The sequence below is a fragment of the Aquarana catesbeiana genome, linkage group LG06, assembly GCF_042186555.1.
Source record: "Aquarana catesbeiana isolate 2022-GZ linkage group LG06, ASM4218655v1, whole genome shotgun sequence".
Taxonomy (NCBI): domain Eukaryota; kingdom Metazoa; phylum Chordata; class Amphibia; order Anura; family Ranidae; genus Aquarana; species Aquarana catesbeiana.
The window spans coordinates 393293896-393309384 of NC_133329.1; the positions used below are offsets into that span (position 1 = coordinate 393293896).

Below are 15489 nucleotides of genomic sequence, written 5' to 3' on the forward strand. Positions count from 1 at the left end.
AGTGAAATGCATGTTGCATGATATTTTGAATTGAACAAGATAATGAGCACAAGAGACACTTTGGAGCACTTAATGAAGCACTTTATTGGACTTTTCAAATGTTATATATGCATTTGGCACTTTGAATTATTGATTATACTACTACATACCATTCACACTACAGGGTACGTGTGAATGGTATTACCTTTGTTCCATATAGTCTTAAAGTGGACCTAAAAGAAAAAAAAAAAAAAGGATCCCTTTGCCTTAAAGCATGAATTACTACACAGTGTTTGTGCTGTGTAATTTGGCCCCGTTTAACCCAAAATACCTGGCTGACCCTGCCCTCCCCCCTATAAACTGAGCACTGTTTATCATGGCTGCTGAGCCCTGACACCATAGTCAGTTTACGTGTCTTTGTCATCTGCACCTATCCTGTCTCTCCTCTGTCCTCCTCTCCCCCTCCCCTCCCTGTGGGTCAGCTTGTGACAGTGCTGCTCTGCCCCTCCTCCTGCAGTAACAGCAATAGTATATTCATGCCATCCCCTCTGTTAAATAACAATATGTGTCCCTGAACTGTATAAAAAAGATGCCGATTTCTACCTTATATCAGAGCGTCTCCCAGGCGCTCACCTGACCGCTCGGTTCTCTCTCCTCCCCTCCTCGTGGCTGAGGTCAGCAGGAGTTCTTGGCCCCTCCCGCTGTAGCTGTCAGCCTGGGAGAGGAGAGAGGTGAGGAGTCACGTGAGTGCCGGGCAACGCTCTGATGTAAGGTAGAAATCAGCATCTTTTTTATATAGCACAGACACTGGGACACATATTGTTATTTAACAGAGGGGATGGCATGAATATACTATAGTGGCTAAACAACCACTTTAAATTCCTCATGATAAATTACAGTGCACTTTCTCTGCTTACAGTCTCATAGTAGATGGTTTCGCTACTCAGGTAATGGGATGGGTTCCTGGCTATATAGGCTCAGTACTGTACAGTGACACCCTCTATAATAGATGGTTGAGGCACATAGGTAATATAATGAATGGGATCTCCGAATAAACTGTAATAAACTTTACGGTCACCCCCTATAATAGATAGCTGAGGTGCAGTGGTAGTAATGCATACCTCTCAACCATCCCACATTCTGTTGGAATGTCCTGTGATTTCAACTAGTTCCCAGCATTCCACAGACCTGGGAAAAGAAGTGATAAAAGCATTAAACCAATCATTTTTTGCGCATTAGTCCTCATGGTCCGTGTTACTGAAGGCATGGAAGAGTAGCTTCATTGCCTATAAAGCAGGTAGACTAAGTATTGAACACGTCACCATTTTTCTAGGTAAATATTTTTCTAAAAGGTGCGATTGACATGAAATTTTCACCACATGTTGGTAACAACCTATTAAAAGAAAAGATTACCCAGCACATAACAATGAGAAAGCCTGCATAGCAATTCAAATTTATATATGTGGGTGGTATTGTCCTTAATATGGTTAGAATCAGTCCATATATACTTAAGAAAATTCAGGTGCCAACCATCCCCAGAGCGTATCCGGAGTACTCCGTGAGAAATACAAAAGAGGAAAGGAGGGAGGCGCACCTAAGTGTAGTATTATAAGATAGTTTATTAGCAAAAATGTAATGCACTTACAAGAAAGAAGACATCATGAGCATATCTACGGTATGGAAGGTCCTCCTCGAGGGGTGCCAGCTATCCAGTTTTCCAATGTTTGGCAGGTGCATGAGCCTGTGCAGGACACTGAATCCAAGACAAGGAGATTAGGAGAAACCAGGCAGCCTGACGTGGACCGTACAAAGGCAAATAATGTCACCCGGTGGGTGGACCTCAGTGTAGGACGGACAGGAAACTAGGCTACGCGCTCAGAGCATACAGCTCCTTCTACTGGCCCGTCAGTTTCTGTGTGCGAGCAGCTTAAAGGCAGTCTGGCCGCACCGTGGAACTAGAAGGGCCAGCGGACCAAAGACATGTGGAAAGTCATTATGAGGACTTAGGTTGTCCCAACATTGCCCCACCTCCCCACCTGTACAGTATACCAACCTTAGGCCCAAGTCAAATTTCAATCCTGTACATAAAAAAAAGGACCTTAAATACAGACTTTGTACCAAGTTGTCTTGGATTGTCGGAGATGATCTCCTTGTCTTGGATTCAGCGTCCTGCACAGGCTTATACAGCTGCCAAACATTGGGAAACCGGATAGCTGGCACCCCTTGAGGAGGACCTTCCATACCGTAGATATGCTCATGATGTCTTCTTTCTTGTAAGTGCATTACATTTGCGCTATTAAACTATCTTATATTACTACCCTTAGGTGCGCCTCCCTCCTTTCCTCTTTTGGCAACAACCCATGTAACCCATACATACAAAGACACCAAAATAAATATGTTCAGAAATGAAGTGATGTGTAATAAAATGGAATGACACAGGGAAAAAGTATTGAACACGCAAATTGAAATATATTTAATACTTGGTACAAAAAGCCTTTGTTGGTAATGACAGCTTCAAGACGCCTCCTGTATGGAGAAACTAGTCGCATGCGTTGCTTAAGTGTGATTTTGGCCCATTCTTCCGCACAGTCTTCAAAACTTGAAGGTTCTATGGGCTTCTTCTATGAACTCTGATCTTTAGTTCTTTCCATAGATTTTCTATTGGATCCAAGTCAGGTGATTGGCTGGGCTATTCTATCAGCTTTATTTTCTTTCTTTGAAACCAATTGAGAGTTTCCTTGGCTTTGTGTTTGGGATCATTGTCTTGCTGAAATGTCCTCCCTCGTTTCATCTTCATCTTCATCATCCTGGTAGATGGCAGCAGATTTTTATCAAGAATGTCTTGGTACATTCATCCTTCCTTCAATGATATGAAGTTTGCCAGTACCGTATGCTGAGAAACAGCCCCACCCACACCAGGATATTTCCACCTCCAAACTGTTGGTATGGTGTTTTTGGGGTGACGTGTTTCACCCCTCCCACAGGGTGGTATAGACCAGAGGCAAAACACATCGACGGAAGTTCCGGTTTCTTAGAGACGTCACTTCTGGCAATGGTGAAACGTACGTGGAATCACAGCGAACCAGGAGAAATCCAAACCTTGCTGGCAGTTTATTTGTATACGATTACAAAGTGGTTTACCTTTTGGATTATTGTAAGTGTGATTTTATACTTTTTATTAAACAACTGGAACATACCACACTATATAAGCTCTCTCCCTTTATTTAATCTCAATGCAGTATGAGTAATGGAATGCTGACAACTAGACATCATACCATACCATTCATATAGGAAGAGTTTGAAGAGTCATTCTCTTTATTACCCGCCTCACGAGCAATAATCACATAAGACCCTCATGCACATCAGCTGGGGGTCCACACATTCTGGTGAGTAAGAGCACAGTGTGTAGAACACTATTCACAGCATATGACTGTTTGGAGCACTTTATTGTTATTATATATGCACAGAGCACTTTGGATGAAGAATGCCAATGAAGGATTGAATTTTTCTTGGGACTAACTTTACATGAACTTTTTTGATTTTATATGAAATATATCTCTATCCATCTATCTATCTATATTATCTATATATATCTTTTTTTTTTGCACAAGGAAGCAAAAAATTTCGACGGATGAAGTTTGATAACCATTGTTTTGCACTGTGGTTGATTGCACTATGATTTTTAAGATTAATATATTTTAAGCAGCGGCAACAGTAGTACTAGTAGAATTAGGTTTATTTTAAATATTCTTTCATAGCACAAGTTCTTTTCTTGATTCACACCTATGCATCTTTAGTGCTTTTTTGCAGATTTGCACTACAGAACATGTTCCATGGGAAACCATGTTAAATGGACTGTAGTGCAAATCTGCAAAATGCACTAAAAATGCATAGGTGTGAATCCAGCCCTATAGAGGAATCCTGTCACCTGCTCCACTTAGCCCAGAGGCACTTACCAGTCCAAGCTGCATCCATCACAGTGGACACACCCCACAGGGCCTTTTGGAACTCAACTCTTCCCTCCCCCCAGGTGGATCACTGCCCTGGACCTGTACAGCACCCTTTCAGTGAGATCTCCTGGTACACTGTACCCTATAGATTGCTGCTCCCAGGATCCAGCAACATTACAGGCCGTCCCCACACCTACACATGGAGTCTGGGTACAGTTTCTTTTGGCCTTCTGGCTGTATCATCTAATCTGAATAAAGCCCTTTCAGGGGTGTTAGAAATAAGCTAGAAAGCCTGGGACTAAGGTCCACAAAAGGAGATCTTCTGAGAAACAGTAGAGACATCTATCACCTAAGTAAACTAGCTAAAAACTGAGGCTTAGCTGAGTTAAAAGAGATGTTATTTTTTTTTGCGGAATTATATCTACCCAGGTGGATGCAGCACCAATTACCCGTCGGCTCTAAGACTGAGAACCAAGTGATCAAACACTGCAGATCGCTTGGTTCTCAGGGCTCCCTGAGCAGAGAGCTGGCGACTGTAAGTCACCACTGTCTGTTATGCCCCCCCCCCCCCTTTGCTCACTGAGAGGCTGAGCCAGGTGCCGATGGGGAAGGTGAGCGCATCTCGACTTCATTGTCGCGATCTTGCCCGAGCCTGGACTAGCTCTGTGACGTCAGCTGACAGCTGGCTTCAGCCTGCTGTCTGCTGAAAACGAGTCACAGGAGAGCTTTGACTATACTTCTCCTTTAAGAGGGATGATGACTGGATCAGGATGCCTGATTTTTTTGGCTATTGTCTAGTCACCTGAACATGGCAGCACAGCCGCAGTAGTCATGAATATGAAGTACTCTGTGTCCTGTAATATACAATTGAGAAAATATATTTTCTAGGTAATAAATGTAACACTTCTGGTGTCGGCTTCTAGGCAGCACTCTTGCCAGGGTGAAGGGCAGGTTTGCCTTGAAACGTAAAGCAGTGCAGACAGGATTTTCTTAGCCTTTTCTATTGGTCCTACCTAACCATCTGCAGTGTTTTATAAGCCTTTCCATAATGAACAAGCAGTAGAAAAAAAAAAAAACACAGACAGATGACATTGAACATAATTATTCTTTAATTAGAATTATACAATAGTACAAAATCTGCCATATACATTTCTATACAAAACAGAGAGGAGCGGTGTCCCTTGATAGACAAGTTAGCGGTACACTTAGTAAAGGACAGCTCACAATGACAAGACAGATCCTAAAGAAACACAGGTACCGCCACTGTAATACAAAGAACGCCGCTCATTTACACATCACTCCAGACTTCATTCATAAAAAGGGTCTTAAAGCTGAATTCCAGGATAAGCAAATGTTACCTTAAATCATGAGTCCTGTGTAGTTTTACTTCAATCTTGGTGTGCTTTATGTATTTCTCCCACATCTGTGCAGTGATCCAGTGTGAGACTTTCCCTCTGTGCAGGAGCTTCCTGTAAGAAAGACTGCTCACTGCTGCTCCTTCCTTGTGCAGGGTGGCTGGTCTGGTCTCCGCCCCCTCCTGTCATTGTGTGTCTCCACTCTGGTGTGTGTGTGTGTATATACTGTGTTGATGTCACTGTTACTTTTACAGGAAAATATCAGGGTTTGTAGCCGCAAACAGAAATGGTACAAACAAAATGGATTTATATATTTTGTGGTAGTTAAAGAATGTTCTTAAAAAATTGTTTTTTTCCCCAGAATTCAGCTTTAATCTGAACAGATTTGTTACAATCTCTGTACAAATCTCCTTTAGTTTTACCTACAGCAAATTAGTATCAAACCCTACCTGAAAAACCAGGTAGCCGGGTACAAAAAAAAAAGGCAGGCAGCTTCTAACTGGTGGCTAAAGGGAAACACGTACAGGTCTTCATTCACACACAAAGAAGCTCCGTTTTCTTACAATTATAATTTACGGGAATATTTTTCAGTGCATTATTTCATTCTCGCTCCTTAATATGCAAATAGCACAGCCAGCGGCACCCCAAGAGCTATGCCACACAGGCGATCCTGTTTTGGCCAACCGCTGCATTGCTTTTGGAGGACACAGCAGGTTTAAAAAAAAAAAACTCACCAGCTTTCTTGTGTTGCTCCCTGAATTGCCAGCAAGTCTCACTCTATCCAGAGATTTAGGTTTTGCATCCTTTTAGGCAAAGAAAGAGCAATGCCTCACTGCCAAAAATGGTCGGTGAGTGACACATACAAAGCAGGCCTAAGTCCTCCCTGTCTTTCCTAGAAATCCTATAGCTGGCGAAGTCTCGCTAGTAACAGTGGGGTTGATTTACGAAGACTTGAGAGTGCAAAATCTGGTGCAGCTGTGCATGGTAGCCAATCAGCTTCTAACTTCAGCTTGTTCAATCAAGCATTGACCATACAACCTGGAAGTGGATTGGTTTCTATGCACAGCTGCACTCTCCAGTTTTAGGAAATCAACCCTAGAATCACATGACCCTAAGGTTCCCGAGCCTAAAAAGAAGAGCTCCAGGTAAACTTTGATAATATTCCCTTTAGTCTACTGTACAGACATATTCCTTCAAAGGTTATGAAATTAAATATGTCTGCCTACTGAGCGTGGAATCCGGCTTGCAGCATGAGCATCTGCTCTTTAACTGGTTGGCTGGAAGAGTACTCAGGTGAACTGTGGAGGAGGCAGAGGGCTTAGAAGGGCATCACCGGCATGGTCCTGTGCACCAGCAGTGCAAAGAGACAAGTGGCAGGGCGGTGTCCCAGAGTCTTCAGAACTGCAGGCTCTGAGAAGTGTTATCACCCATCTTGCGTTATAGTGCAATGGGGAGTTTGCTAAAAGATGTACATTACTTTACCAATGTTTTGGTTTGTAAAAAAAAAAAAAAGTGCCCAGATATATGTGTTGCGACTGTGTATTTAGCTGCTGTAGTCCTAGTATTCCTCCGATGGCTTGGGTGGCACAGGCTGCTAAAATAGCGCATATGAAATCCTAACGCCGTACACAGAAAGAATGTGGACACAGAAGAAACAGCGGAGATAGCAGTATAACCTATTCCTGTACACACAGCTCACACACCCTCTGACAGCCTGCTGTAAATCTAGATCAGTCCAGTATCATAGCATACAAATGCAACACAACTGGATTGCTAGCTAAATAAATTATATATATATATATATATATATATATATATATATATATATATAAAAAAAAATATGTACATCTACTGAGGGGGTCACACTGCCAGACACACATGCACACAGTTTACAACAGAACTTGTCTCCTGGTGTTTCCTGGTCAACAAGAAACCCATTGTGCCGGGATGGCTTTGGACAGGCTGCATCTCCAGAGACTGCTCGAGATATCACACCTGCCGAGGAAGAAAATTGCAACAAAAAGGATAAAAAAAAAGGGTGAAAAAACATGGCAACTGTTTACAACATACAATACTTTAGCAAACTAAATGTAATTCAGTTAGGATTCACTTCTACTTAAAGCGGACCTTCAGTAATTTTTTCAACTTTCCATCTATTAAAACTTTGTTGTTTTAACTTTGGATAGTAAAACATGTTTTTTTCTGTCAGTAAATCCCTTATACAGCCCACTTCCTGTTTCTTGTCTGGTTCCACTGGCTGCGCTGCTATCAATCTATCCGATGAAGAGCCGAGAAGCCCGGGCAACGATGGAGTGCGGGACTTTCAAGGGCTCAGGTAAGTAAACCGGGGGGCTGGGGGGCCGGTAATCATCAGATGTTTTTTTACCTTAATGCATAGGATGCATTAAGGTGAAAAAACATGAACCTTTACAACCCCTTTAAGCCAGCCATACATGGATCAAAATTCGACTAGTTCAGCAGAAACTGGCCGAACCTCGATCTATCTACTGTATTGGGCAGGCTCTGAGTGTACCAAAGTCGACCCAACGATCGACTTGGGTATAGCCAGCCTTTCGGATTTTTAGCATGTGATTACTGCCCGCAGCTATAGCCGACAGCAGTAATCATTGTATTCTGCCAGCTGGAAAGGCTCCCTGTGGCCCCCCTCTGGCAGAGTACAATAGCGCTGCAGCAGGCCTTCCCCCATCAACACCGAATGTGTTGATGGGGCAATCAAGCAAATTTCTTTCCTTCCGCCCTTCATTTTTGTCTCACACACCCTCCTTCCCAGACACTGCAGCTCACAATGGGAGGTTTTCAGGAGCAGAAATGTCAATCCAGAAATCAGTGCGCAGGACTATGTGTGGCCAGTTGCCAATTCAAAATTTAAAGGCTTGTAAATTTGCAGTTACAATACCGATAGCCATGCCCCCTTCCTATGCCGATTCTAAAAGGCTGAAAGATCGCACCACTGGGTTCAGAGATAAGGCTCCTTCCATTTAAAGTGGTTGTAAACCCTTTACAACCACTTTATGCTACAGGTAAGTCTATAATAAGGCTTACCTGCAGCTTCCCCCGGATATCTCCTAAACCTGCACGGCATCGGCACATGCGCACTAAAGCAAACTGAACGTATGTGCCGTTGCTTCAGTCAGTATGCCGTAACCGGGGGCTCCTGCACACATGTGCGGGAGTGACGTCATCACGGCTCCGGCCAATCACAGCGCCGGAGCCCACGATACCCGGAAGAAATCCCTGGGAGAGATGTCGCCGGGCGGAGGGGGGTAAGAGGACCGCTGTGGGGGCTTCGATGTGAACCAATTCATATTAAGCTAGTATGCTATGCATTTTTTTTTTTTTTGATAGGGTTTACAACCACTTTAAATCTAATTTACAGAGATGACATCACCGCTTTCTAGACATAAAGAATGACTTTGCTATTCCTCAGAACAATGTACATATAGTTCTATCATGTGGCATTAGAATGTCACATATATAAATCTGCACTTGGACAATACCTTATGAGTCTGTGGTGGCAACTCATCCTCTGAGCTTTCCTCCGGAACGGGATCTGGGTGCTTCGCTGTCTGTCCCTCCTCACTCCACCCTCCCATTGGCTGCCTTGCTAAGTTGGAGGAGGCTCTCTGCATGGATCCAAAATCTGCAGATTTAGAAGAACTCCAGTTCATACCACATTTTTCTCAAACAACGCCATTATTACAACTTTGTAACATCTACGTGGGACTAAGTCTGAAGGCCGATGTATGATCGGAATCCTGCATTGAGGAGAGAACTAGAAGCACATAAAACATTTCAAACAAACAGTACATGAATTCTGCGCTATGGAAATATTGCCAGATTCAGCACATCGATTGACAGGTTAACTTCAAAGAAGTCATGCATTTGCTGACTTGCATTTCCAGGCTTCAGAGCCGTCATCTTTTTTTTCCCCTTCAATATCTGGTGTGTTATTAAAATGGAGCAAGAACATAATGGATATCCTGACACTTCATTGGCCGCTTCCTATGGGGGCACATATGCGTGCTCGCTCCTGGGCCTTGCTGTCTACATCTGTAGACAAAGACAGCGGGACTTGGCCACCCTCCCACTCACTCATCACTGGCTCAGATTGATAGCCAATGGCTCCCGCTACCTCTGCAAAGCCTGTGAGACCAGGAAGTGAGGGGAGAGAAGAGCTGCAGACAGGCACAGCGCTGGATCGAATGAGGGCTCAGGTAAGTAAAAGGGGGGTGAGGGGGGATACTGATGCCTAAAGATTGTATACCTTAATGCAAGGAATGCATTAAAGTAAAAAAATGTTTAGGCTTTATAACCACTTTAAAGTGGTTGTATACCCAGTTTAGTCATTTTTACTTACAGTTAAGCCTATAATAAGGCTTACCTGTAGGTAAAATAAATATCTCTAAACCTGCCCCGTTTAGGAGATATTGATATTCACCCTGCATGCAGCCGCTGACATCAGCAGTGCATGCGCTCTGAAGGTCTGGTGGATTGTGCCAGAACAGAGGACGTCATCGCGGCTCCGGTTACTCACAGCACCAAAGCCTGCAAACCTGGAAGAAATACAGAGGGAACATGTCAGCCCCCTCAGCGGTGACCGGGTGCGCTGCAGAAGCTTCGTTCTAAGGTAAATATTTCATAATGTGCTAGTATGCAATGCATACTAGCACATTATGCTATTGTCTTGCAGGTTCTTTTTTTTTGGGTTTTCTACCGCTTTAAGAAGTATTTAAAAAGGAGATTCTGTGCAAAGTAAAGGGAAATGCTTTTACCCCTGCCGCGTTGGTGATTTCCGCTATCTTCAGGTGCTACAGTGGCTGAAAAGGTTTTAGCATCTAGAACAGGGGTCTTCACACTACAGCCCTCCAGTTGTTCAGGAACTACAATTCCCATCATACCGAGTCATGTCTGTGAATGTCAGAGTTTTACAATGCCTCATGGGATGTGTAGTTCTGCAACAGCTGGAGGGCCGTAGTTTGAGGATCCCTGATCTAGAACCAAGTGTTTTGGATGCCTCTTTGCACTGTTTTTTTCTGCTGACCCCTTAGGAAAAGGGACAGCAGTGCACAAAAAAAGGAACCAGGCACCCAACACACCTGAAAGTGTCAGATGCTAAAAGCTCCTCTCCAGGTTGCCCCCACAGACACACATCGCATTTCCACACCCACCCTTTACCCAAATACTCTTTTTACTCACCCAAATGAACATGACATTCCAGTCCATAGTCTTTCTATTCTCCTGCATACAGTCCTTCTTCGGATCTCCATGTCACTGCCTGTGTGAAGTGGACATTTTCTATTGGCTGTCCACAGAGGCTGGGTCCTCTCAGGATCCAGAGGTGGATGACATCAGAAAAAAGGGGATTGGCTGGGCACATCTGCATTCCAGGATTGCCAGTCCCCTGCACCCGAAAACAACGATAAAGGGGTACCTACACAGTGGACTAAAGTGAATATACAGTATCCCCGCTGCACGAGGGATTGAAAAAAAAAAAAAAAAAAAATCAGAAAAAGTAAGAGGGGTGGGGAGGTAGATGTTACATTTTTTTTCCCAAGAGAGGTTTTTCAGCTAGAGTAGTCCTAGATAGGGGAGATTGCAAGGGGCAAATATAAACTTGTTACTTTGCAAAGAAGCCCTTTTTAAATACTCCTTACTGCCAACAAGCAATAAAGGAAGGATACAGATGACAGCCTAATAATTTGTACCTACAAAGTCAAGTCAGTGGTCATATTATATTTTGTATACCAAAAAAATTTTTTAAAGCGGAGTTCCGCCAAAAAAAAAAGAAGAAAAAAAATTAAAAGTCAGCAGCTACAAATACTGTAGCTGCTGACTTTTAAAATAAGGACACTTACCTGTCCAGGGAGCCCACAATGTCCTCACCCGAAGCCGACCCGTCCCTTGGCTCCCAGGTGGAGGCGCCGGCATCTTCAGTAAGGGAATCAGGAAGTGAAGCCTTGCGGCTTCACAGCCTGGTCCCCTACTGTGCATCCTGACTGGTCCCTGCTGTCTTCTGGGACCTGTGTGTCTACCAGAGGACAGCAGGGGGACAGAGGAGGGGTCAGACATGGCATAGATCCTCTGTCCCCGCCCTCCCCCCCCAGCTGCGGTGATCTATCGCCGGACGTGGGAGCAAATACCTGTATTAGACAGTTATCTGCCCTCCCCCTGAAAGGTGCCAAATGTGACACCGGAGGGGGGGGGGGGGGTGGGGGAGGAACCAGATAAGCGGAAGTTCCATTTTTGCATTTTTGGGAGGGACTGCGCTTTAAAAATGAGAATGCAGTCCTCTACTTCTCCCGCTGTTTTTTACAAATATAATTGTTACCATATGTGGCAAATGCAAAACCCCAAAAAGTCCAAAAAACAAGTCCAAATAAAGTGCAGAAACGAATCAAATGTCCTCTGAAATTAAATTCTGTGATCACCACATGTGACTGTCCCCAGGCACTCATCATCACAATGCCTCTCATTGCCATGATTGGCATAATGCAGGGATATGCAATTAGCGGACCTCCAGCTGTTGCAGAACTACAAGTCCCATGAGGCATAGCAAGACTCTGACCGCCACAAGCATGACACCCAGAGGCAGAGGCATGATGGGACTTGTAGTTTTGCAACAGCTGGAGGTCCACTAATTGCATATCGCTGGCATAATGTAAACCCACATCTCCATCCACAATGTGGCACCCAACACACCTAGAAGTGTCAGATGCTAAAAGCTACTCTCCATCCACAATGTAAATCAATAACTCCATGGGGGGGGGGGTTACCAATAAATCATTCCTTCAAAGCTTAGAACGACTTATTATGCATGTAAAGAAAAAGAGCAGCCCCCAAATTTACTGCTTTCGCAGTCACATGTGGTGATCACGGGATTTATTTCAGAGGACAGAACATTAATTTCTGCACTTTATTTGGACTTCTTTTTAAAACTTTTGTGGGGTTCACATTTGCCACACATGGTAATAATTATTTTTGTAAAGCACAGCATTGTTTGAAAAAGTGGGAGAAGCAGAGGACTGCACTTTCATTTTTATTTTGGTATGGGATTTATTATTTAAAGCAGCTGCAGCAACACTTTGGATTTGAAGTTTTTTGTTTAGTCATTTGAGGAGTTTTTTTCCTAAGCTCAGGGTAAACATATTCTATTTTGACAGATTCCCTTTAATAAAGAAGAATCCTTCAAGAATATGCAGAGAGACGCTCTTACCTGTGCTGGTACTAAACCTGTGAGCGCTGATTGGTGGCATCCTGTCCTGCAGTGCGCCAGGAGAGGGGCAGCTGGCAGAGGATGGAATGTTGCATGTAGTGTTGAGAAGTCCATCAGCCGGCCCGCTATCCCCGCTGTCATCGCTCTCCTGTCTGTGCCATATGTGCCGCCCTGCTGCCATACGGGTCTGCTGTTGATGTAACTGCCAGAAGGAAGCAGACGGAACAGGCTCAAAGACCACTTTATACAAGCAATGCACGAAAAACAATTCATCCTGATCTGTATTGCCAAATTCACTGCAGGCTGAATTCACAATGAAATCAAAAAAACAATTCAGTCAATCCGAATACTGATGGTTAAGAGTTTAAAGTGGTTGTAAAGGCACAAGGTTTTTTTTACCTTCATACATTCTATGGAAGGAAAGGTAAAAAACCTTCTGTGTGCAGCTCCCTCCAAGCCCCCCCCCACAATACTTACCTGAGCCCCCTCTCGATCCATTGATGTCCAGGAGAGCCTTGCCTCTCTGGGAACTGAATGGCTTTTGTCAATCCCAGTCAGTGAGCCAGAGACCGAGGGGCAGGGCCATGTGTGTGAATGGACATACAGAGCAGCGGCTCAGCTCGGGAGCCCCCATACCAAGCCGCTTGCTGCGGGGGCACCCGGCAGGAGGGAGGGGCCTTGAACGCCGGTGGGGGGCCCGAGAAGACGAGGATCTGGGCTGCTCTGCGCAAAACCATTACACAGAGCAGGTAAGATTACCGTGTTTGTTATTTTTGGTAAATAAAAAACAAGACTTTAAAGTGAAAGTCCACCTTTACAGATAAATCTGTAAGGTGAACTTACACAAGTCCCCCTCCTCGCCCCCCCACCCCCCCGTCCCGCTCACCTGGACTGCCGCAATCTCCGGTTCTAAGCCCCGATATATCCGCTCCAGGAGTTCGGAGCTTAGAAATCCTCTCTGCAGCCGTCTTCTCCAGAGTTGACAGGACGGGCTATGCGGCTGTTGATTAGTCGGCGCCACCCATGTGACAGCGCTGACCAATTAGAATGCTCCAAAACGTCCCTCCTGACGAGGGATGTTTTGGACGTTCAGTTGAGGGGATTTCTAAGCCACGGACACCTGGCGCGAATATATCGGGGCTTAGAACCGGAGATTGTCTCGGACCAGGTCAGCGGGAGGGGGGGGTTTGGGCGGGCGGGGAGCGAGGAGGAGCACCTGTAAGAGTGGAATTTCTGTAAAGGTGAACGTACCCTTTAAAGCGGAGTTCCCATTATAAAAAAAAAAAAAATTCAAAGTCAGCAGCTACAAATACTGCAGCTGCTGACTTTTAATAAATCGGACACTTACCTGACCCAGGGTCCAGCAGAGGATCAAAGCCCCGCTCATCTCCCCCTCCACTCGGCGGCGCCGGCATTTTAACTGTGGGCACCCAGCTGTAGCTTCACAGCCGGGCACCCACTGCGCATGCCACGCCGCGACTGGCCGCACAATCATCTGGGGCCTGTCACGTGTCCCAGATGATTGCCTAGGGGGGGGGGAGGTGATCTCCCTTCCTGCGCCAAGGGAAGTGACGTCAGGAGCTTAGGCGCCGAAGGAGGCAGACTACGAGGGACCCCCTAGCAACAGGCATTTAGAGGTGAGTAAAAAAAAATTTTTTCTCCAAATGTTTTTTTATTTTTTTTTTTTTAAGCACATTAATTTTTTATTTGGGGTGGAACTCCACTTTAATATCGCTTTAATATTGAGACATGAAGTGTAGGGGGTTAGGTAGGTTAGGTATGAGAACATACTCACTTCATGCATGTACAAGGCGTGCAGGCTCATCTCCATTGAGGCGTATTCAGATAACGGTCCGCTATTCATGGGGCCCTCCCATAAGCTGCTGCCAAAACTGAAACAAGAATCAATTTAGGAACATCCCAGTAAGTCAACAGAATATACACAGTGACCAGTGTAGGTTTAGAAGGAGCATCAAAGTAGGACACCTTGACTTTTTCCCAGGCCAAGTAGACAAATCAGGCATTTTTTCCAATGGGCATTCAATCGGCCCTATCAAAAGGTGTCATAGGACTGCTCTGAAGACTACGACTCCAGTGACTGCCGCCATTGTAATGAGGAAGTGATCCTAACTAGCTACCGATGTTACAGGGACCTCGAACAGTGTGATGTGACTTTCACAGGTCCTAGTATAACAGATCAGACTGATAAATTGCAGTGAATAAAATCAGTCAGAGGCCATTTCAGTTGCACAGTGACACAATCAGAAAATCACTAGGGTGGTGATACCCTTAAAATGGATATTTGTTTTTGTATATAAGGTAGAGCTGCATGATTCTGGCCAAAAAAATGGTCACAGAGTTACTAAAACATAAGCATCTGTTCTATATATGTAGATGATCTCTAAGTCGTGTATTCCAACCCTTATGCGTGGCTTTCCATCCGAAAATGATAAGACACACGCGCACAATACTGCTAATAGCACAGGACAAGCGCCTCCAATTATAATACATCACTGCGCTTTCCTCACCCGCTCTGGTTTGGCGCTGTGTGGCAGGACTGCTGCGGAGACAAGGAACGGAGAGCAGAGGCCACCTCGGACACGGCAGAGATGTGCGGAGAGCAGAGGACATCTGTGTGTGGAGGGAAGGCTCCCGGAGACATTCCAGTGAAGACATTTGCCATAAGGCTGTGAGGCTGAAACAGAACAGGGGAGACAGAAATAAAAACATTAAAAAACGGTACACCTTTTATCGGCTACTGAGAACTAATGTGGTTCTATCTGGTCTGCTAGAGTATTGTCACTAAATGTGTCATTCCCACACAACTATACTGAGTGCAGTTTTGTTGCCCGTGCTTATTTACAATGATGCATTTTTAGTGGTGCTTTACTGTCGTTTTAGCAGCAGTATTCGGCCGCTAGCGGGGTGGTTTTACCCCCCACTAGCGACCGAGAAAGGGTTAAAAACCACC

The 15489-nt window shown here is 44.7% G+C and overlaps 1 protein-coding gene across 1 annotated transcript in view; it reads right to left on the reverse strand.

Annotated features, from left to right (window-relative positions):
* Positions 1-5015: 5015 nt before the first annotated feature.
* Positions 5016-15489, reverse strand: part of ATG9A (autophagy related 9A) — an 83261-nt gene continuing 72787 nt past the window's right edge. Inside the window, exons 13-17 of the mRNA XM_073634361.1 lie at positions 15047-15213; positions 14314-14410; positions 12519-12720; positions 8803-8945; positions 5016-7279 (exon numbers count right to left, since the gene is read on the reverse strand). Coding sequence (XP_073490462.1) covers positions 7274-7279; positions 8803-8945; positions 12519-12720; positions 14314-14410; positions 15047-15213 — 615 coding nt within the window. The 3' untranslated portion in view covers positions 5016-7273. The remainder of the gene's footprint in view (positions 7280-8802; positions 8946-12518; positions 12721-14313; positions 14411-15046; positions 15214-15489) is intronic.